The sequence below is a fragment of the Apium graveolens genome, chromosome 4 (assembly GCF_009905375.1).
Source record: "Apium graveolens cultivar Ventura chromosome 4, ASM990537v1, whole genome shotgun sequence".
NCBI classification, from domain to species: domain Eukaryota; kingdom Viridiplantae; phylum Streptophyta; class Magnoliopsida; order Apiales; family Apiaceae; genus Apium; species Apium graveolens.
In genome coordinates, this window is record NC_133650.1 from 98,546,010 (window position 1) to 98,567,667 (window position 21,658).

The following is a 21,658-nucleotide window of genomic DNA, read 5'->3' on the forward strand; positions in this document are numbered from 1 at the left end:
TGAAGGCACAGAGGAAGTTAAGGAGAACAAGTTAGAGATCCTAACCTCTGAGTATGAACATTTTAAATCCAATCTTGAAGAAGGAATTACTGAAGTGTTTGAGAGGTACAATGCATTGATCAACAACCTGAACATAAATGGAAAATATTATTCATTCAGGGAGGTCAACAAAAAGTTCCTTTTAACACTGCCAACTCATCTTGAACATAGAATCACTGCCATAAGAGAAGCGAGAAATCTGAGTGAGATTTCTTTGGAAAGGTTCTATGGTGTGTTAAAAACCTATGAGTTGGAGCAGATTCAGCAGAAGGAAGTCTACGGGAAAGGTAGAGTGGTCAGCACGTCTACTGCTCTAGTAGCTGAAGGTCAACAACAACAACAATCTCAACAGTCAGAGAGAATGGTACAGTCTTCCAAGGCTGAGGAAAATGTGATAGTAGAAGAATATGATCCTCCTACTACAAATCAATCCGGTGATGATTTTTACTCCTTGGAAGAGCTGGAGCAATTGGAAGATGAGTTAATGGCCCAGATTGTCAAGAGATTCTCCAATGTCAGATTTAAGAGAAATCCCAAGTTCAAGTACAAGTCCAACTGCAACAGATTCCAGAAAGGTGGATCTTCATCCTCTAACACCAGCAGTGGTGGATACAAAATAGGGATGGTTGATCAGAGCACCATTTGATGCTTTAACTGCAATGAGTTGGGACACTTTGCCACATAATGCAGGAAGCCAAAGCAAGTAAGTAAGCACTCTTATGATTCAAATCAGAAGAGTAAATCTGAAAGGGCTTACCTGGCAAAGGGAAGAAGCTGGGATGATACTGATAGTGAAGATGAAGAAGATGGGAATCTTGTTCTTATGGCTATTGATGGAAATACTTCATCGTCAAAAAAAGAGGTAAAATTTACTGATGCTAAAGAAGCTGGGATGATACTGATAGTGAAGATGAAGAAGATGGGAATCTTGCTCTTATGGCTATTGATGGATATACTTCATCATCAAGAAAAGAGGTAAAATTTACTGATGCTGAATTAGTTTATCATCTAGGAGGTTCCTTAGATTGTGCTCATCGTGATAATGAAATGTTAATTCAACAGATCAAATACCTTGAGAAAGAGGTCAATAAATTAAAACTTGTACACATTAATCAAGACAATTTAAAAGAACAAGTATCTTTTCTAGAGAATAGAGTTAACTGTTAAAGACAACTCGAAACTATTCTCAAAGACAAGATCACCGGTCTTGAGACTAAGGTTAAAGCTTACTTTAATTCTTGTTCGAAGGCTAAAGAGTTCTACAATAAATAAGCTATTAATCAAACATCTGGAATAGGTTTTGATTACAATATTGCTATTGGAGAATTAGGCATAAACTCCCCTCCTCATGTCTGTGCTAAAGGTAGGGAAGTACCACATGTGCTTAAGGGTGTTGATGAACCCCTATATAAAAAATTAATTGTTGAACCATTTGATGAGACCTCCTTTATTATTCAAGAAGAAATACGTGCTGAAAATCTTGCTAATGAGAAGGTTGTTTCCAAGCCAAGTGTGTCGAAAGTTCCAGTCAAAGTTGTGAAGCAACTGAGACTAACTCAGACACACATGAGTTGGATAACAAAAATGCCATGTCTACCATGCATAATTTGCCTGTTGTTAATCCCTCTCATAAAGTATGTGGTGTTCCTAATTGTATGTCTTGTGCTTTTAATTTGATGTATGCTTATTTTAATGGTAAACATGTTTCTAGTGATAAGACTGCTCCTCGTCAGCATGTGAATAATAAGAAACATGATAGGTCTAAGACTGCTAGTCCTCCTAAGGCTAGAAAGGAGACATTTGTGCCTAAGCCTAAACAGAAATTTGTTAAGGCTATTTACAAGGTCAAATGTCCAGTCATTGAGAAAGTTGAGAATATAAAAGTTAAGAATGTTGTTTTGCCTGACAAAGGCAAATTCTACAAGTATGTCGGACCCAACCAAGCTTGGGTTCTGAAAAAGGTCTAATCCATTTGTATTACAGGGCATTAAACAGGTGGAACCAGTAGTGTGGATTCTTGACAGCGGATCATCAAGACATATGACCGGAGATAGAGCCCTGCTATCAAATGTGGTTGAGAAAGCTGGCCCAGTGGTTACCTTTGGAGATAACAGCAAAGGCTTAACTGAGGGATATGGCTGTTTGCAAGCTGGAAATGTTATCATTGAAAATGTGTATATTTTACAAGGACTTGAACACAATCTGCTTAGTATCAGTCAGTTTTGTGACAAGGGCTACTATGTTTTATTCGACAAGCTGAAGTGTCAAATCCTGTATAAGAAAAATGAAAAACCCTCCTTGATGGGAATCCGAAAAGGAAATCTGTTGGTAGCTGACATGAACTCGGGAAGCTGGTATCCAAACCAAATGACAACTTTGTAATTGGTACAAGGATAACCAGAAGTCCAACTAGATGACAATGACATTGTTACGAGGGACAAGGCCAAACTGGATGCTAGGTTATTATCAGGAAGTGGTATCTAACATATAGCACCAGTAACGAGATTTGAGGATATTACGACATATCAGGCACCTGATGTTCATTACACTTAGAATTGGACTCTAGTAGATGTGTACAAGTGCACTCCTGGTTGGTGAGTCAAAAGAGGAAGTCAATGCACCACAGTTCATGGGCTTTGTAGTTGCAGATTTATTGGACTATGCAATCTCTTCTTCAGAATCTCACTTCAGGTTGGTATGAACTAGTGTACTACTCAAGCAATCGTCAAGGACATGGTATGGCACTCTAACTGAAGTTACAGTTTAATATGAACTAGTAGAGTCGTCAAATTAATAACTCTCTTATAACTAGGCACAAACATATTTTTTTATATGTGCAGTGATATATTGATAATGTTATATGTTGGTCCACAAACAGACTTGTGCACTCGAACAGTTTTAGGATAAAATCAAACTTCTTTCTACATTAGTGATTTTTTATTTCATTAAAATCCTTTAAAATCACTGTTGTACATCATTTCTCTCAAAAGATTAAATGTATATTTTTCATTCATTATAGATCTTAAGTACATTTTATCTCTATTGCCATATATTCTGTGATACAGGTTCAGCCTCCAATGGCCTTCTTTCATTGACAGTCATGAGGTTGAAAACCCAAAACTTCTATCCTAGACTGTAAAGACAAACACAGAAACAGAACCAACCAACACTCTCTTACCACTAAAATGAAGTATGAATGAGCGTGAGGGAGATAGTGCCTTAGTGCACCACATAAGGAAGGTTCTGAAGTCAACCCAACAGCTCTGTCTCCTATAAAGATGAGTAGTATTTAAACCGAGACAACTGCTAGTCCCCATACATCTTCTAAAAAAGATGTAATGGCTGAAAAGGCACAAAAACAGTTACTAGATTCATCCTCTCAACAGGATGCGTCTATTGAAATTTGCCTGTCGGCCAGGGTATCCGATGTAGTGTCACCACCTCAAATATAAATAATTCTTGATGCACAAGGAAAGGTTACACACACAGAGGAGGAGTTGACAGAAACAAGAGTTTCGACCATTTTAAGGTCAGATTCGATTGTTCAAGGTTCTTTAATGGACCAATTGCCTTTACAGGTGTTAGGAGAATATACTGATCCAATAGCCATATGTTAGTAGTCAGTGTCTACCTCCCCGGGCTTAAAAATCCCCTGGATGCATCTGCGGATAGTGGATCCGACATATGCGCAGATCGACAACTTGTTGACAATGATTCAGATATTACCTGATAAGTCATAAGGAAATGTCTTCACAGACATTAGAAGGGAACTTTGATCTTTATGCTAAATTCGTTGGATCATTGTTTACCTTTCCAGAGTTCAAATCTGGAACCCTAAAAGGGAAACTAGCACCTTGTAGATTATGACTTAGATTCATCTGACGAGTTTAACAAGGATGGGGATTTGCGAACTCCCATTGCACCACATATGACCTCCTTAAGGATGGCTAAGGTGATTTTCCTTGCAGGTACAGCTGAATTTTGGAGCTATGAGAGGAGTGATAAACTTGTGAGAATGAGTGTAAACATGAGTGGAGAGAAGAGTGAAACACATGTGAGGTACACTAAACAGAATCACACACTCACAGTGAGGAAGAAAGAGAAACTACTTGTTATTTCTTTTCCAACCAAGTGGAATATGAGAACTCCTTCAGACAACGGCATACATTCCTTCTCTAAGGGGGAGATAAAAGCTTAAGTAATAGTTTGGAGGATTCCTCAACTAAGGGGGAGAAATAGCAGGGAGGAAAGAAAAAGGTAAAGGTAAAGCACATGTAAACTACACCACACCATTGTTGTTTGTAACTACAGATCCTATTGTATGGGAGAGGTGGTAAACACAAGGTGATTTCCTAGTAATCAGAAGAAGTGGTTTGGTTCATCACTATTCTTCATAAGGGAATAGGCTGTTTTCCAAAAGGGGAGTACCATTGGTTTTATCTGCGGATCCTATTATACGGGAGATGTGGTAAATGAAGGTGATCTCATTTAAGCAGTTGATTCTCGTAGGGGGAGAAGCAAGAGAGATACGCGCTTCTCAACAGGAAATGTGGTTGTACAAAAGAAGCTGCTGATAATTACTTCGAGTCTGAGAAGTATTATCTGGCAGAGATTTGAAGAACCAAGGAAATGAAGATGAAACTACTTGAAGATATGTTCAGTCTAGAGGAACATCTATCTTGATTTCTTTTGGAATCTGGAAAATGTTAAATATAATCCAGAACTTTTCTACTATTTACTTTGCATTTCTGTTTACATCTTTTTCTTATTTGTTAGTTGAGTTATCCTCTAGGTATTTGTTGTTATTGTCTAACAAACAAATAGGGGGAGATTGAAAGGTATATGTCATAGCCTATTTGTTTATTCGAGGATTTAACTCAACTCATATAAAAATGTAACAAGTAAATAGTGGATCTATCATCAAAGAGATCTCACAAAGTAACATCTGTCAAAGGATTCAGAAACAATGTTCATCTACAGACTTGAGGAATTAATTCCCTGGAAGAAGTTCAAGAAATTGATCAAGTCTCAGTGATATAAATCAAGATTGTGGATTTAATCAAGTGACAGAGATCTTATCAGGGTATCAGATAATTACAGAGATTTAATATGAAGAAAATCAAGTTATCAAAGTGAAGACATGAAGAAACGTCACGAAAGTTAGTCACTCATGAACCAGACAGTACATCGAGTGTCAACATTGAAGTGGTAGAATTGATTCATATTTTTCAGAAGATTTTCAGAAGAATGGTTGTTGTTCAAGAGTAGTATTAATTCTATATTAATTAATTAAGTCATATAATTTAATTAAGAAAATAAATTATATCTGCAAAGATTAATTTATTGATTAATTGAATTAATTGATTAATTAATTCTGAATTAATATTATGAATTTTCAGAATTGATTTTGAATTTATATTCAATATTAATTCAGCATGACAATCAATTGAACTGGTATGACAATCAATTGTCATACCGAAAGTCATGCTAGTTCAATCAGATTGTCATGCCGATTGTCTTGCTAGTTCAACAGATTGTCATGCCGATTGTCTTGCTAGTTCAACAGATTGTCTCACTGATTGTCTTGCTAGTTCAATCAGATTGTCTCACCGAAAGTCATGCCAACTCTCAAATTGTCTTGGTAGTTCAATTCAGTTCTGTTGATTGAATTATTAAAGACAGAAGTAGCAGATCATTAAACACACATTGAATACACTTCATCCACTCAAGAACAAAAACAACAGCAGCCGCAGAAGCATATCATCTCTCACTGCTGCAAATTCAAGACCATTAATTTCTAGCAATTAAAGTTAAATCTAAATCTCTAAAAATCATTCTCTTGTTCTTGTGTAACTATCCAACGGATCAAAATTCCTAGAACTTAATCTCAAATTGCTTCTAGCATTTGATCCTTTTTATTGCAAAAAAAAAGTTCATGTCGAATTTATCCTAGATTTGTAATAATTTATTTAAGATTAATCCCTTGTAAATGATACTGTTGTTGTAACACCTTTCAAGTTTAATAATAGTTTTATTTAACTTGAATTTTGTTTCAATTTTTTATTCCGCATTAAATTATATTAAACGGTAAAGTTTGTATTCAACCCCCCCTTCTACAAACATATTGGGACCTAACAACCCTTCCTATCAGAACTTCTTCCTTTCTTGGAAAACTTCTTTCCCCTTCTGAATTTCCTGTAGGCTATCTTTGTGATACCCTTCACCATAAGAGCACGCAGCTTCATCATCTCTTCATCAGCATCTACTTCAGGTAGACTTTCAGTTTCTGAATCATCATCATCAGAACTTGATGATTCTGAATCAGACTTTATGATGAGAGCCTTTCCTTTTCCTTTCTTTGAGACAACCACTTTGGGGGATTCCTCCTCAGCATTAAGAGCAATTATTCTTGACTTTCTCCCATGTCTCTTGCTTCTTTGATCCATCTCAAGTTCATAAGTCTTGAGCATTCCATAAATTTCATCAAGAGTGGTTTCATCAAGAGTATAGTTATCTCTTATAATAGTAGCTTTCAAATCCCAACTTTCAGGAAGAGCTAAAAGAAATTTTAGATTTGAATCTTCAATGTCATATTCCTTGTCCACCAGTGACAGATCATTCAAGAGTTTGACAAACCTGTCATATAATTCAGTTAATGACTTATCACTTTTTGAGTCAAAGTGCTCGTACTCTTGAGTGAGTATAGTCCTCCTGTTTTTCTTGATTGCATCAGTTCCCTGACACCTTGTCTCCAAAGCATCCTATATCTCCTTTGCAGTCTTGCATTGAATTACCTTATTTGGCATGACACTATCAATGACACTATGCAACAAATACCTTACCTTTGCATCCTTGGCAATAGATGAGATATCTTCAGCTGTGTATTCACTTTTCTCCTTTGGTATGGTCTTTGCTGGATGATCTGCAACTACAACAGAGAGCTTGGTTGACTTATGCGGTCCTTCATAAATTCTGTCAAGGTATTCTGGATCTGTAGCTTCCAGAAATATAGCCATCTTCACTTTCCATATGGGATACTCGGACGGTCTCAGCATGGGAACCCTGATAGTCTCATATCGACTATGAATTTGAGTCTTTGGAGTTTCTTCAGTTTTAGTGGGCTTGGTTGGATTTTCCGCTTCTTCAGACGTGATTGTTTTGGATCTTTCCAGTATGTGTGTTAACATATAAGCTCTGATACCATTTGTTAGGTCATACAACACTGTAGAAGGGGGTTGAATACAGTGTAGAATACAATCAAATCGATTTAAAGCACAAGTAACAGAAAATAGATGTATTCGATATAACAAACTCTGTTACAATGGAACTGTTCTCTCTCAGTGATGAACAAATATCACGAGAGCTGCTAGGTTACAATATATGATCTTCTCGATGATCGTAACTCTTATAGAGTAAACCTATGTATGTGTTTATATAGACACACAGTTACAAAATAACTTCTAGTTGAAATGGAATATAATTATGTCTCCTAAAATATATCAACCAGATATCTTATATAATTCTTCTAGTCCTCGAACTCTTTCCATGCATATCTTATTCCGTATTAGTTTCGATCTTCTATCCTGTAAATCAGCTTTCTTCCTTAATTGTTAGTCCTCCAGTACTTAAGTTCTGATATCCATCTTCTGATATTATCTTCTGATAATCTAAGCCCTGATATCCTTAAGTCCTGACTTCCAGTAAGTCCTGATTTCAGTAAGAACTGATATTTCCTGTTAGTTAAGATCTGAAAACTAAACATGAAACATATTAGACATGACATCTCAAATATATCCAACACATACCGACTAATGTTCGAGGCACAGTTATATAGAAGTTTAGCATTCTTTAAAACAGAGCAAAAGACTTAAATATTTTTCTCAATGTGCATGGCATTAAGGTTATGGTGAATTGGATCATATTTCCAATACGACAACTCGAAAATCGACTTCTTTTTGAAAGGGCAGCCAGTTTTACCTTTTTTCTTCTTCAGCCTAAAGTGATTTACATACCAACACAATAATTCCTTAATATCTAATCCTGTTAAAATTTCAATACTCTTCCCCAATTAAATTTGGCCATTAAATCTTCTTTATTCGGTCTCCACTTGTGTGCAGGATTAAGAACTTCCGGTGGTTCATATATCACATCTTCTTGCTATGTAAATTTGTAAATTATTCCAGAGTTTATTCTTAGGTTTGAGATTATTTACAGAAAATTACTCCAGTCCAATCTTTTACATTTTTGCAGACTCAAAAATACAATACAAAATACAAATTTAGATTATCATACAACTAATTTTTAGGGTTGTCAATATGACTTAGTCTTGTTATAGTACATACATGTATTGCACAACAGTGTTACAAATTATTCTTAGAGATATTAAAATCAAATTGTATAGTTCTTGTTAGTTTGCTACTCATGCTCGATTTAATTTACTTCATAAACTACTAGATTTTTAACGAGTTATTAATTTTTATGCCCTTCTTTTACTTGCTTTCTATTCTCAATCTTCTTGTCAATATTAATTGTAAATAATCCTCTCTGTAGCTTGTGTGGGATCATTTGATTTGCGGAATTATATGTATCTGGAATAGTGAATTGTGTTGAGGTGATACGATATTTGGTTGAGTGGTGATATGTATCTGATCAATTTAATTAAAAAAAATTTAATTTATTAATTTTAATTAAAATAATAATAATATAAATAATAATATTTTAATATAATTTTGAGTTATTAATTCAATTTTGTATTACATATTTTCATGTATTTGGTTAAAAAATTTAAAATATATCCTATTATTTATATTCATGTTTCATACTCAACCGCGTATCAAAAATCCATATTTCTGGATATAAATAAAATATTCTTTTTTCTTTGTATAAAATTTCATATCCGGTGGGTTTGGAGATTTTTTCGCTTAAAAATGTTATAACAAACAGTCATTAATGAAGCTATTTATCAAGTTTTGCATTTAATTTTCAATTATACCATATTTATATTAAAATATATTAAAAGGTAGATAGGAAATTTTTTTAAAAATAGGGTCAATTAGGAATAGGCACGGGACATTTCGAGATCGAAGATGAAAAAATTCCCGAATATGAAAAAATTCCCGAATCCTCGGATCGGGTCGGGTCGGTCCCGGGGATGCCCGTCCCCTCCCCGCCGCAAACTCCATATTTATATTTTCTTTCGTATACTTGTTCAATTTAGCAAAATACAAAAAAAACAACTTAAAGAGAAACTCCACACCGTTTCCTAATTCCATTTCATTTTTATTGGGGAAAAAGAGAAGGAAAACAAAACATATATTGGTAGGAGCCAAACAGATCTCTCTATCTATCGACAAAAGCAATGGCCTCAGCAGCAAAATCACTAGTCCAAACCCTAAGAAAATACATAAAAAAGCCCTGGGAAATCACCGGTCCATGCTCCAGCCCGGAGTACAAATTGGCCGTCCCTCTCGCCACCGACTACCGTCTTCACTGCCCGGCGAGTTTCCCCAAGACGGCAATCATCCCCACCTCCGATCCCGAGACTGTTTACGACATCAAGTACTTTTCTCGCGATCAGCGCCGTAACCGACCCCCGATACGCAGGACTGTGTTGAAGAAAGCTGATGTTGAGAAGATGATGAAGGAGAAGACCGGGTTTGATGTTTCAGAGTTTCCTCCGGTTTATTTGACTAAGATTGTTGAGGAGGATTATAATGCTCGTGGCGGTGGTTATACTCAGTAACAGGTATATTTCTCTTTGTATTGTTGGTTATTTTTGAGTTCGTCATTTCATTTTTTAGGGATTGCATAATTGAGGAAAAAAGAGGAATAAAGCTACTATCTTGAGTATGAATTAGGCGTCTTACAATGGATTATCTCTTCGGGATTAGTCGTACCGAATCTAGTTTTACTGAATTAGTTTTTACAATTTTAAGTTCGAGGTAGGACTTTAGCTGTTGATTTCAGAGATAGAAGAAGAAGGCCATCTTTCTTTTAATGGTGAAATTAGGATTTTTGTATTTTTGCTGAATTGGCTGTTCATGCTATATATTTTATATCTAGTTCTCTATAAAAATATTCAATTAGCACAGTGAGCCCAAATTGAATTGCCAATCCAAAAAAAAGCACCCAAATCTTTGGCCTCTTTTTCCTATAGGGTATTTGTATAATATGTCCCAAATTAATGAGTTTTTTTTTATTAATATGTACCTTTTTTTGTCAATAATTATAAATATGTCCTATAGTTAACTTTCAACTCATATATAACTCATGTAAATATAATTAAGTTATGAATATGAATATTTGTCTATTGATTATGACTAAAATCCCTCATACAAACACTAAAGCAGGAAAAATTAGATTTTAAGAGACACTATGAATTATAAAGTTCATGTATTACATTAAATTTCCTTATTCTTGTTACAGTGAAGATGAAACCCAGTGAAAATAAAATTTTGAGTCTACTGTGAACATTTATATTGATGCACCTCCCGAGTACTTTTATTATGATGGTAGAAATGTTATTAGATCTTCACCGATGTCACCTTAAGCGAAATTAAGGTGGTTGACTGGTTGATGAACACTTTTATCTTTTCTAAACTTCAGTTTTCTCAATTTTAAAACTTAACTGACCCATATCATTCTGAATTTTTATATTTTTCGTTTATATATTGGGAGTTGGGAGCTGCAAAATTGTCAATTCATATGTAAGGTTAAATATGTCTTTTACCAATATCAAGTAGTGGAATCAACCATGGTTAGTTTAAAATTATAAGATATTTTGAAAGTAGGACATATTTATAAATACAATTATAATTGGGTTATATTTATAAAACAGTTTTTAAGACGGGACATATAGTAAAAAGCCCTTTCCTATAAACTATTATCAACTGACAATTCAAGTCAATATTATGTCACGGCTAAAGGTAGTTCATTGAGTTACTAAACTAGTCGAATCCCACTTTTATGTAGCATGCATTTCATATAAGATCATTCGTAGTGAGTAGGCTGTGCACATAACTAAAACTCGAAGCAAGCAGTTTTTAAACTGTCCATGTAAAGAGTCTTCGCTAGATCTATAATCTGTGATTCACAAGGATTAGCCTATATAGTATTCATTAAAGTTACCCAAGGACGGATGCTTTCTTTAATTTGTACTTTTGTTTACTTCTCAATTCATAAGACGAAGTAGCAAGTAGCAACAATCCTCTTTTATGCTGGAAACACAATCAAGTAGAATGATGCTCGACCAAAATCATCCGTATGAGAACCTAGATGCAATTAAGAGGGTGGGCTGAGAAAGACACAACCGCCATCTTTAATAATCACCAATTCCCTCATGTAATCCAATTATCCTATACAACAAACAGCAATTTAAAAAACTGACCCACACTTTTAGAACCCATTAGCTGCATAGCAGGAATCCAGGGCTAATATTTAAATTTTCTACTTTTTTGTGATTACTTAGATTTGCACAACCCCGTATGAGAGCTGGGCTTTCTTGAAAAATCAAAACATGAAATTCGTTCCCGTAAAATAAATTAAGATCTGCTTAAAAGTTACACTATATGCAGAATTGCAGAGAGATTTTAATGTAAACACTCACTCACATTATATAGTAGGCTTTGGTTCATATGAGAACCTTAAGAAACTGAGAACCAATTTTTAAAATAAGGGGTTAATAACTGATTTCAACTTCCAAATCAACCATTAATAACTTGATCTTTTTAGGTTCTTTTAAGTTGGTTGTCTACTGAATTCACCTCATATGTTATATATATTATAAATTGATGAGAGGGTAACAAATTTATAACTGTATTGTAAATGATGGGTGTGATGATGACAACGATGATGGATGAGGTTTTGATAGACCATGAATATTTGGGCGGTTTTTGGATAGGGTCTGTATGCTGGTTTGGGGGGCTTATTGTGATAGTTGGATGATTTTATCACCTTTCCTTTTCTTTCTTTAGAAAAGAAGATAATATCACACTATTCAATAAATAGGAAAGGCGCGACCTGCTCTTTGATTTGCTTACGTTTTGACAGATCCCTGTTAATACTCAGTTGTCCTCGTGGCAGTAGGAAGATTCTCGTAGCTTATATATGCGTCATCAACATGATGTGTTAAGTTCATGTTCTATGTGGAGATAAATGATGCATTATTTCATCGTATCATATGCACTAATTCAAAGCAACCATCATTTGCAGATTGATATTTACGTATTTTTTTCTACTGTAAACACCAGTGGTAACAGAAATAACATGATTGATCTATATTTTCGTACCAGGATTTTCAGCTGCAGAGAGAAGGAATTATTGGTTGCCAAGAATTCTGTCAATACTAGTTCTAAACTGTTGCTTGAGCAACTTGAAACATTGTACTGCTAGTTTTGTCAGCAGTGTCTGTATCTGTATTTTGTTCATTGGTATCACTTTATAAATATCTGGACACAAAAATTCAAGTTGATCCTGTGAGTTGACTGTTTGCCTTTGTTGTGGTGAATAAGATATGATTATGCGTAGCGAATTTTCGCCCGCATATCCCTTGTTAAATTGGAGTAGAATTGTCAATTGATGGTATGAATCGTGTGATAATGTTTCTTGTGGTTTATATAACTTTTAATTGGTGTCAGTTGTGTACGTAATTTTCTGCAGGTTTGTGACTTTTGACTGGTGTCAATTGTGTAATTTTTCTTTTTTCTTGGGGTTTAGGACTAAATACATTAAACCAGTGTTTAAATGGTTTAAAATAACCATAATGTTCCATTAAAGATTGTTGTCCGGTTAAAGCCTTGTATACTGCTAACCACCTGGGTGCTGTGGGTTACTATGGTGGTACCTATGCGTGATAGACTCATAGGGGTCAAGATTGTACTTATTTAAGTTGTCATGAAGCCTCTATAAATATTCTTCTTTTATTGCTTACACATTGGAAAAACACTAATCCTCCGCAGTTTAATTTGAATGATTATGTAATCTGGTAGCTCAATTGAAGGCAAGGTAAAATATTCATTAGCTCAGACTTCCAAGTGCATTTGAATTGCCTCGGTTTAAATGCACTCTGAACTATATCAATGATTTGCTCTTCAGAGTTTCAGAACAAAATAAAATGAGATGGCAATGGTTTTCATGAAGGCCGACTGGTGAGCAATTAAAAGGAAAGGGCAATTTCCCCTTGCCATTTTTATTAGGGTAGTAAATAAGCAGAGCTGAGGTGAACAGTGAAAACTACATGACTCGAGTTCGAGTTTGACTAAATAGTTCGGGCTCGAGTCCAAACTTTTACGGAGCATAAATTTAACGTTTGACTGGTGTTGTATGAGTAACGGAATAGTATAATTGATGATATATAAAAATTGTAAATAATGAAATGACACTCGTAAGTTAAAAACAAGAAATAACATAATTTGAAGAGTAATTGTACGTGTTTCAAAAAAATTATCAAAAAAGTGAGTTGTTACTTTTTAGTGTTGGCGATAGTAATTTTTTTTAATACCCCTCTTAATTGAAAAATGCATATCGTAATGAGAAAAAAGGTGGAGTTCTGAAAAAATAAAATAGCTTGGTTTTATTTAATGGTTATATATATTTACAGCAAATAAGTGTTAAATTTTTGGTAGCCCGTAAATGAGACTTTGGGTTCTTTCAAACTAGCAATAAAACTTTAGTATATAAATTAGCAATGAAAGCTCAATTGGAAGAGAAGAAGCCTGGTCCCGGTATGTATATCGATTCTGGTGTATTTAATATTGATTTTAAGTTGTTTTAATCTTTCATATTATTTTTCATGCTCGATAATATATGCTGTTTAATCTCAGTATCTAATTCAAGCTTCTTTTGGCTTTGTCAAATCCATATTGGCTATCTAATTCGCAATAACCGCAAATTCGCAACCGCAACCGCACGGATGACAATATTCTAAAACCGCTTTTTGCGGTTTGGTTCGATTTTTACCCAAAATCGATCTGATCCCAACCGCTTACACCCTGATGTATATGACCATTTGAAACTTAAGGCTCTGTTTGTTTTCCAAAAGATTTTTTAGGGGAATGTATTTTTATAATATTCCTTACATTTGTTTGCTTTAGAATATGTAAGAATTTTGTTACCTTTAGTACAAAGTACAAACACCCAGGGATCGTGTTTCACTATTTGAAAGAAAGATGAATGTTGCAAACTATGTAACTCGTTCAGCTTCAACTTTGGAGTGGTGATACGTGTCTAAGTGTTGGAGTTAACAATATTTGAAATTTTGTATGCTTTTGATCGAATATCAAGTACTCTCGAGTGTCCATACCCTTGTTAGACCAAGTTCAATGCTAAAGCTAAAATGACTATAGCTATTACTATAATATAAGATCAAAAAGTGTATTTTGGTGCTAAAATAAGATTTCAACTCCAATACTATTTCTATTTTACAACCAAATATTTCCACATTTAATGAAGTTTTGTCTTTCTCTCCTAATTTCATTTAAAGCAAACCAACAACATTTCATTTGTAGTTATTTAATGATATGGCAAGAATAGTTATAGCTATCTTTGATCCTAAATATAGGACCAACTATCCATTAGTGCATTTATAAGATCAATTATAGCTATGCATTGGAGAGATTTTTTTCATTTTGGTCATATACTATAGCTATAAGACCAACTATAGCTATGCATTGGACTTGCTCTTATAATGTCGAGTGTTCGACCTGGGTAGTTGAGCTGAAGTTAAGAGTCCGGAAAGGTTGGAAATGAAGATCACAGAAAAGCTCGAAACTCTTAATAAAATAAATTTCTGTTATTATATGTTAACCCTTGAGGAGGTCCTTGAGATACAAAGCTATGATCTCATCTATGTATTTTGTGTACCTAGTCTGTAAAACATAAAGAAATAGGTCTAATATAATTTATAAATATTGTTTGTTATATTTCATTCTACTTTCTCTTGGTAGGAGAGGGTGGTTAGGATAATTAACAATGAATAAACACAGGAGCAGATTCTGAAATGCTAGGCGAAAACTGTTTCCCTGCCGTCTTGTCCTGGATGTACTAGTTAAGAAAATGCTTCCCCACTCACAATCTCGCCAATCAGGTCTTTGAAGATCATTCTCTCTAAATCTAACACTAGTTCTGGAAGTTGGCTGCTATAACATTTCCAATTTCTTCTTTGATTCATTATATCAAACCTTAAGATGCCTGTCAATTCATCATCTATGTCGTATAGGCTGTCTTTCGGAGTAGGTTGTTGTTGATCCAGTTTTGTGCACAATTCCTCCAGAAACTTTTCTCCGGTCATTGTTCTTTCTCCCAACTTGTTTTGGATACTCCTGAAGTCAGCTGAACCTTCCAAAAGTATCTCACTGACAGCGTCAAAGACTAGTTTCCTCTGCACTTTCTCCCTTGTTTTTGACTTTACACTCTTCTCGTTCAAGGATTCAAGTGCAAGCTCAGTGTCTTGCTCCAGAACATGATACAATTCAGGATTTACTGAAAGCCCTGCTGGATTGATCTGAATAGTTGTCGTGCTGGAGCCTAGATCTCTTAGCAAACCTGTTGACAACAAAATCTCAGCAATGTATTTGTGATCTGGATTTACAAGAGATTCACTGTGATTTGTGACAGCAATAACTCGACTTGAATTCAGTATTCCAAGTTCATGAACCAAGTGAACAACATCATTTAACATTCTTTGATCATTTGTAAAGCCTCTGCTGTTACTCAACTCATATTCATCTCCATTTGAATTTTCATTATCTGCATTATAAAATAGTGTTAGCATTGCATCCTATGACAGGTTGAAATAATTGCTGCTTTCTAAAGCACGGGAGTATGTATTATTTAGGGAACCACTATTTGTAGTGTAACAAGTAAATACGCATTATTTGCTTGCCAAAAAAATACACATTATTAGACACAAGTTGATTATCGCTAGAGTTAAACCCAGCTCTTAATGTATATGCTAAATTTAATCTCATGTTTATTTAGATAGAGGATGTAAGTAATAAGAATAACAATTGCAATTTATTATTTATTGTCACGAGAAATCCTTGCTAATAAGACTTAAATAATATGTTGAAGTATAGAAGGTAATACAGCACCTTAAAAACAGGTATACTGAAACCTGCAAGTGTTCCTCCGGAATACACAGGTAAAAATAGCTGATGAAAGATACATACTTAATATTTACCTGTGTATTCCGGAGGAACACTTTGTGGTATCTTAATATTTAAATATATTTGCAACATACCTAAATATATTTAAATATTTATCTTAATATATCTGTTTCGAACATACTTTGTGGTATCTTAATATTTAAATGAATATTGGTTTTAAACTCTTATACTAATTTGTATGAACAAGAAGAATTAAACAAGAAAAGTTCCCAAAGTATTCACTAAGACATCTCGAAACTTTACTCGTTCTTACAGGGAAAGTATTTTATGCAGTAATACAAGTATACAACAATGTGTAGTTTATAAAAAATCTTGTATGTTCTTGCTTATAATTATCCTAATGTAATCATCTCTAGCGTCAATCATTATATGTAAAGGTGAAAAAATATATTCCGGAATGTGAACCTAAGAAAGATACCACAAAGTATGTTCGAAACAAAACTAACCTTGTAAAGCACTTGATATCTTCTTAACAGGAGATGGAGCGTCTTCTTCATAGAATGTTATATCAAGAACCGAGACTGGACTCGGTTGCTCCATTGGAGCTGTTAGTTCAGCAGTCAGTCTCTCTTCAGCATACTTGGGGGTAGTTTTCTGTCAGAAGAAGATTAAACTGTTAACAAACAGGTTTGATATTATCGGAACACTTAAAGAATTACTTAAGGTACTTATATTTAAAAATCCTAAATGACAGTTCTAACTAATGCGTTGCAGCACGATATTTACAAATTCTCAAATTGTAACATGTGTACAACACCATTGGGCTTGCATTTATCGGCACCCTAGGATTACTTACTTTATTATTAGGGTCCTTTGGTGTGTAAGGGCTGGTAATCTCCTTGGTAGGGTAAGTGCCTCTGCTTTCTCTGTCTATCTGGACATCCAACTCGATAACATTTTGTGATTGTATACCGCCTCTACCATTTCTGTGATTCATATTCTTCTCGCTTATTTGGTCATCTCTGCTCTGTGGATTGGCAAATTTTTGCCCCTGTCTTCTTGTTGGGAAGCTTGATTCTGTTGGCAGCTTATTTGGTTGTCTTCTAGACATTTTCATGTCAGATAATTGTGTGGTAAAAGCAGGCAGCTTCCCCATCCCATGCTTTTTCTGTTGCACTGGTGGGCTTATATTACGAGAGCTCTTCATAAAGTTGGCATGGTTTTCTCTACCTGTCCTTTGAGATGCCTTTGGATGCTGCAATAATTTTGCAGGTTCAGCAATTTTCTTTTCCACTAGATAAGGTGGAGGCCAACTAGAAGAGTCTCTGCAATTATTGTTTCTGGGACTGATTTTTCTTGGTGATCTCCTTTCAACAAAGTTTTTTGTGTTTTCATCATTGTCTCCAGACAATGTCTTCTGGATACATGATTTATCGTCAGTTGGAATTACAGTGTTGTCAGTAGCTTTAGCAGGCTTCCGTTTTACAATTTGGGTTCCACGATTTTTTGGAGAAGTATTTGTGGGTGAAACCGGGCTGTTACATTTCCTTCGCAGTGTAGATGCCTGATTTAAGCTGTCGTTTGAGCTGCTTTGACTTGTACATGGCTCAGAATTTGGATTTTTCTTTTCATACTTGTTGCTGTCTAGTCCCTCTCTTGTCTTTTCCATTGCTTCAATTGTCTGTTTAAGAGCTCTGAAATCCTTCCCAGCTTTTCTGAATTCAAGTTCGCTCAGCCTTTTCTTGATTTCACTATAAACAGATGGAGATGCTAGTGGATGCTCTATAGATGCTGCTTGGTAATTCATTGATTGTCTCTGAGAGCCTTGATTGTTGACTGTTTGTGTCCTTGGATTTTGTTCTACTGAATACGTTAAAGCGGAGGTTGAATCACTGAATGAGCTGTCATTTTTCAATCTTGGGGACATAGACTTCTTGCAGTTGATATTTGGTGATCCTGAACCATTATTATTCCTGTTCCCAGCACAAACTTTTAATGATGGTGATATGGTTTCAGAATCTCTAAGCAGGCAGGCTTTCACTTCTATCACTTGACCTTCTTTTGGAACCGAGTCTGCAATAGGTTCAAAACCCATCAGCCTTGCTACAATAGCAGATGGTTTTTTGTTACTTCCTGGTTCTTGGTTCTCGGTTAGAATTTGGGTTGGAATCCTAGCTGCCTCGTCGTTCCTGGACAATTGGTTTCTCTTATATTCGGAAGAAGAAATTATGGGAGAGCGTTCTCTGCTGTCCAGTGATAGCCTTGGAAGCTCTTTGAACTTTGTGGCTGATTTCAACTTATCTCGTGATTTTGTTTCATCATAAGAGTACCTTGGACCGTCTCGTGATGCCAATGGTAAAGCACTAAACCGCTCTTCGTTGGCGTTCCATGATCCATCCCGAAGCTTCCCCAGAACTCGAAGCGATACATCACGTCTGTCAACTTCGGATTGAACATGTTTGTGCTGCTGCAGGGGGCGTGGAGAATCTTTTTGTTTGATGGCTTCATATGCCTTTTCATCTTTTGTGTTGGTTTTGACTGATAATCGAGGGGATTGTTTGTACATGGACTCCTTAACTATGTCACGAAGATCTACAGATTGCCGAGACAACTGCAAAGAGGAGTTTGGTTGTTTTGGAGGTGAGACCAGATATGTCATTTCCGCTAAATTGCTGTGGCACGATGATGATGGTTCTGATTGACAATTTTTATTACAATCAGCTGATGAGAATGTTGAGGATGAACATGAGGATGAACAGGAGGTTCTTGATAATTCCACAGTGGTCATTAACTTCTCTCTCCTGAACTGCGCTGGGATGTTTTTCTGTAAGTTAAGATACACTTAATTAAAACATTCAAATCATGTTTAGCAAGTAGAACAAACTAAATTTGGAAAATAAATAATGTCTTAAAAGTTGTATATAATACCAGAGATTCCTGCTTCGTACAGTTTTGCTCCATTTCAGTATTGTTACTTTGACATGTGCCTAAGAAAATGAATAAATTTCTTAAATCTGCAACTTTTTTGGTACACAAGCTCGTGATGATTATAATTCATGCTGCACTAATCTTAAATTTGTTCGGTCATTATATGCATGCATAGTCACTTTAGCAAGACATTATGGATTTTACAAGCAAAATCTGGAACAGGGGCCTAGAAGTAAACCATGTTGATAACAAGGAGATGATTTTAAATAGGAGACCTTTATATAATACCTTAGTAGGGTAGATTCTTGTTGATTTTATATGCGACCTAATTTTCAACAAACAATTCAAATCACAAATCTGAATATAGTACTCTTTTTTGAATTTGCAGGATAGATCTTTCTTTTAAATCTTAAATCTAGCTAATCAGAATGTAACAATATCTGGAAAATTGGTATAGTTTCCAGCGTTAATTGTATTCTGAGGCTGCCCTTATTAGATTGTCTACCCTACATAATTGTTTAGCAGTTTACACATAACACAAACTCTCAAGCTATTGTGATATAACAGAAATAAGACCCTGTTACAGAAGACATCGATCAGAGAGAATGTTTACGAACTTTATTAAGCGGTTGGTCTCTTTTTTTAATCTTGGTTTGATTCATGCTTAGAATTAAGATGTCTTATGCAAATGAAATAGTGTACAATAATTCTGTAATTTTTATGAACCATTGATATGTCATTTTTCTTGTGTATCACGTATCTAGATGAACCGACTGGCATGATAGGAAAATACCTGGAGGAAGCCTTTTGTGGTTGTTGCTAGTAGCTCTTCCAAAGAGCTGAAAAATTCCATTCATGCATCCAATTTGTTTCTGTATATCTGCCTTTTCATCTGTTACTGAACGTAGAAGCTTTGAAGACATGTTTGTATCTCCAGCTAATATCACAATTGAAACGTAGAAATTATATCATCCACGTCCAGATGATTTTGTGAGAGGAAGAAGAAAGAGATGGTGGTACTGGGATTATTTGTTTAAAGTTTTTTTTCGAATTCTTTTCACCTCATGGACTGAGCAATAGAGAAAGAAAAAAAAATTGGACCCAGCTCCAGTCAGTAACTCTATGTAATTCACCTTCTCTGCTTAAATGAAACTGTAAGTACCAACTGCTGGTAGATTCTGCAGAGTCTAGAAATGATAGAGATTGAGTTTCTCACAAAAGAAATAGAGAATAATGGTTCTTGTTTTTGGCTCTCTCAAGTAAAGGCTGCTAGGGACTAGAGCTATGGAGGAGATGTTGTGTAATATATAGGCAATCAATTTGCAGAGAGGGGAATTTGGCTAAAATTATTTTAATTATGGGTGATGCAGTAGGGACAATCTTTTAAGCATTTGAAAGATTGAGATTGGTGGGCCAGATATAGTGTGAATTGTGGGTCAGATCTACACAGTCATTTTCCCTCCCACTTTCATTTAGACAATAAAATGTGGGTGGGCTCTGGACCTCTCTACATAACCATGTGGAGCTTGTCAGAGGTTGCAAGAATTAGGAAGGTGGATTATGTACTGGCAAGGATGCAGAGTCTAAAGTCCTCTTTTAACTATTGACTTGACAAAATTACAAAACTAACCCTCTTTACTAGATTCTCAGATAGTCATCTTTCCTTTTTTCTCCTAATTAATTGCGCACACACTCTCCGAGAATCAAACTCTTGACCTCCCGCAAGGGTGTCAAGAGCTCAACCAGTGCACCAACCCTAGTTGGCTATAGGTTAAGAGTTCAACCACTGCATCTAGTTGGCTAGAGTCATCTTTCCCTTAACAAATCATGGACAAGAGACTGAATGTCTTGATAGTTTGAATTATTTTGTCAACTTTTTTTGGAAAAGGGGTTGCTTACAAGTATTGTCATGATCTTTAGAAATGAGTAATTGTTATATATTCAGTAAATGTATTATGATTCTTTTCTTTGCTTATGTCTAAATTTGCTCTACTAAGTTACTTTTCCTGTATTTATGGTATGTTCTGGTTGGTACTCTTTACCTGGTAGCTTCTTTTCGTCTTTATGCATATCAACCAATTATGCCTCTGTGTATTCTGTGTTAACTGACTGACTGTAGTCTGTAGCTGCTCAATTTTTCTCTAATTACAGTACTAGCCTCAAGAACAATGAAAATGTTTAAAAGGTGGTCAGACTGTTTTATTAGTATAATGAAGGTTCATTTCATGCCTTAAGCCACTTCCAAAATAGTACTACTACCCTCCTAAATGGTGAAGCTAGAAGGAAAATGAAAAAGAATCTAATGAAAGAATAATTCTGTTATGGGTCTTGTTTCTGGTGTGTTGTGGCTGAAAATCATGTTGTTTGTCATTTAACATGCCAGGGAAACCCAATAATATGTACATTACTCGCATAATTTATATTTTTTCACATTATGGCACACTTTCCGGAGACAATGTGATTCATATATATCTCATCCTTTATAGATTTTGGCAATTCATCACATTAGACTAGCACTAATTCAAGTACTTGGAAGTAGTGTAGATGATGGAATTAGCAGTTTGTTATTGTAGGCAAATTCACGGGTT

The 21,658-nt window shown here is 35.2% G+C and overlaps 2 protein-coding genes across 3 annotated transcripts in view; one reads left to right on the forward strand and one right to left on the reverse strand.

Moving 5' to 3' along the window:
• Window positions 1-12,594, forward strand: part of LOC141718775 (uncharacterized) — a 33,334-nt gene extending 20,740 nt beyond the window's left edge. Inside the window, exons 4-5 of the mRNA XM_074521160.1 lie at window positions 9,362-9,784; window positions 12,330-12,594. Coding sequence (XP_074377261.1) covers window positions 9,362-9,781 — 420 coding nt within the window. The 3' untranslated portion in view covers window positions 9,782-9,784; window positions 12,330-12,594. The remainder of the gene's footprint in view (window positions 1-9,361; window positions 9,785-12,329) is intronic.
• A 2,214-nt stretch (window positions 12,595-14,808) lies between these two features.
• Window positions 14,809-20,407, reverse strand: LOC141718525 (protein LONGIFOLIA 1-like). Of its 2 annotated transcripts, XM_074520908.1 has the most exons (5): window positions 19,864-20,407; window positions 19,071-19,129; window positions 16,999-18,966; window positions 16,649-16,796; window positions 14,809-15,783 (listed from the first exon to the last, which is right to left on the reverse strand). In XM_074520908.1, exons 1-5 carry the CDS (start codon window positions 19,991-19,993, stop codon window positions 15,083-15,085), a joined length of 3,006 nt encoding a protein of 1,001 aa, XP_074377009.1. In that variant the 5' UTR covers window positions 19,994-20,407; the 3' UTR covers window positions 14,809-15,082. The 2 variants fall into 2 exon arrangements, with proteins under 2 accessions (XP_074377009.1, XP_074377010.1); XM_074520909.1 differs by lacking the exon at window positions 19,071-19,129.
• Window positions 20,408-21,658: the final 1,251 nt, after the last annotated feature.

Bases quoted from the DNA above. Each gene is read 5' to 3' on its own strand.
- LOC141718525 (XM_074520908.1), bottom strand. From the start codon at position 19,993: ATGTCTTCAAAGCTTCTACGTTCAGTAACAGATGAAAAGGCAGATATA. The intron at 19,130-19,863 runs GTATTTTCCTAT...TCATTTTCTTAG, and splicing joins CCACAAAAGGCTTCCTCCAG to GCACATGTCAAAGTAACAAT. The intron at 16,797-16,998 runs GTAAGTAATCCT...TTCTTCTGACAG, and splicing joins CAAAGGACCCTAATAATAAA to AAAACTACCCCCAAGTATGC.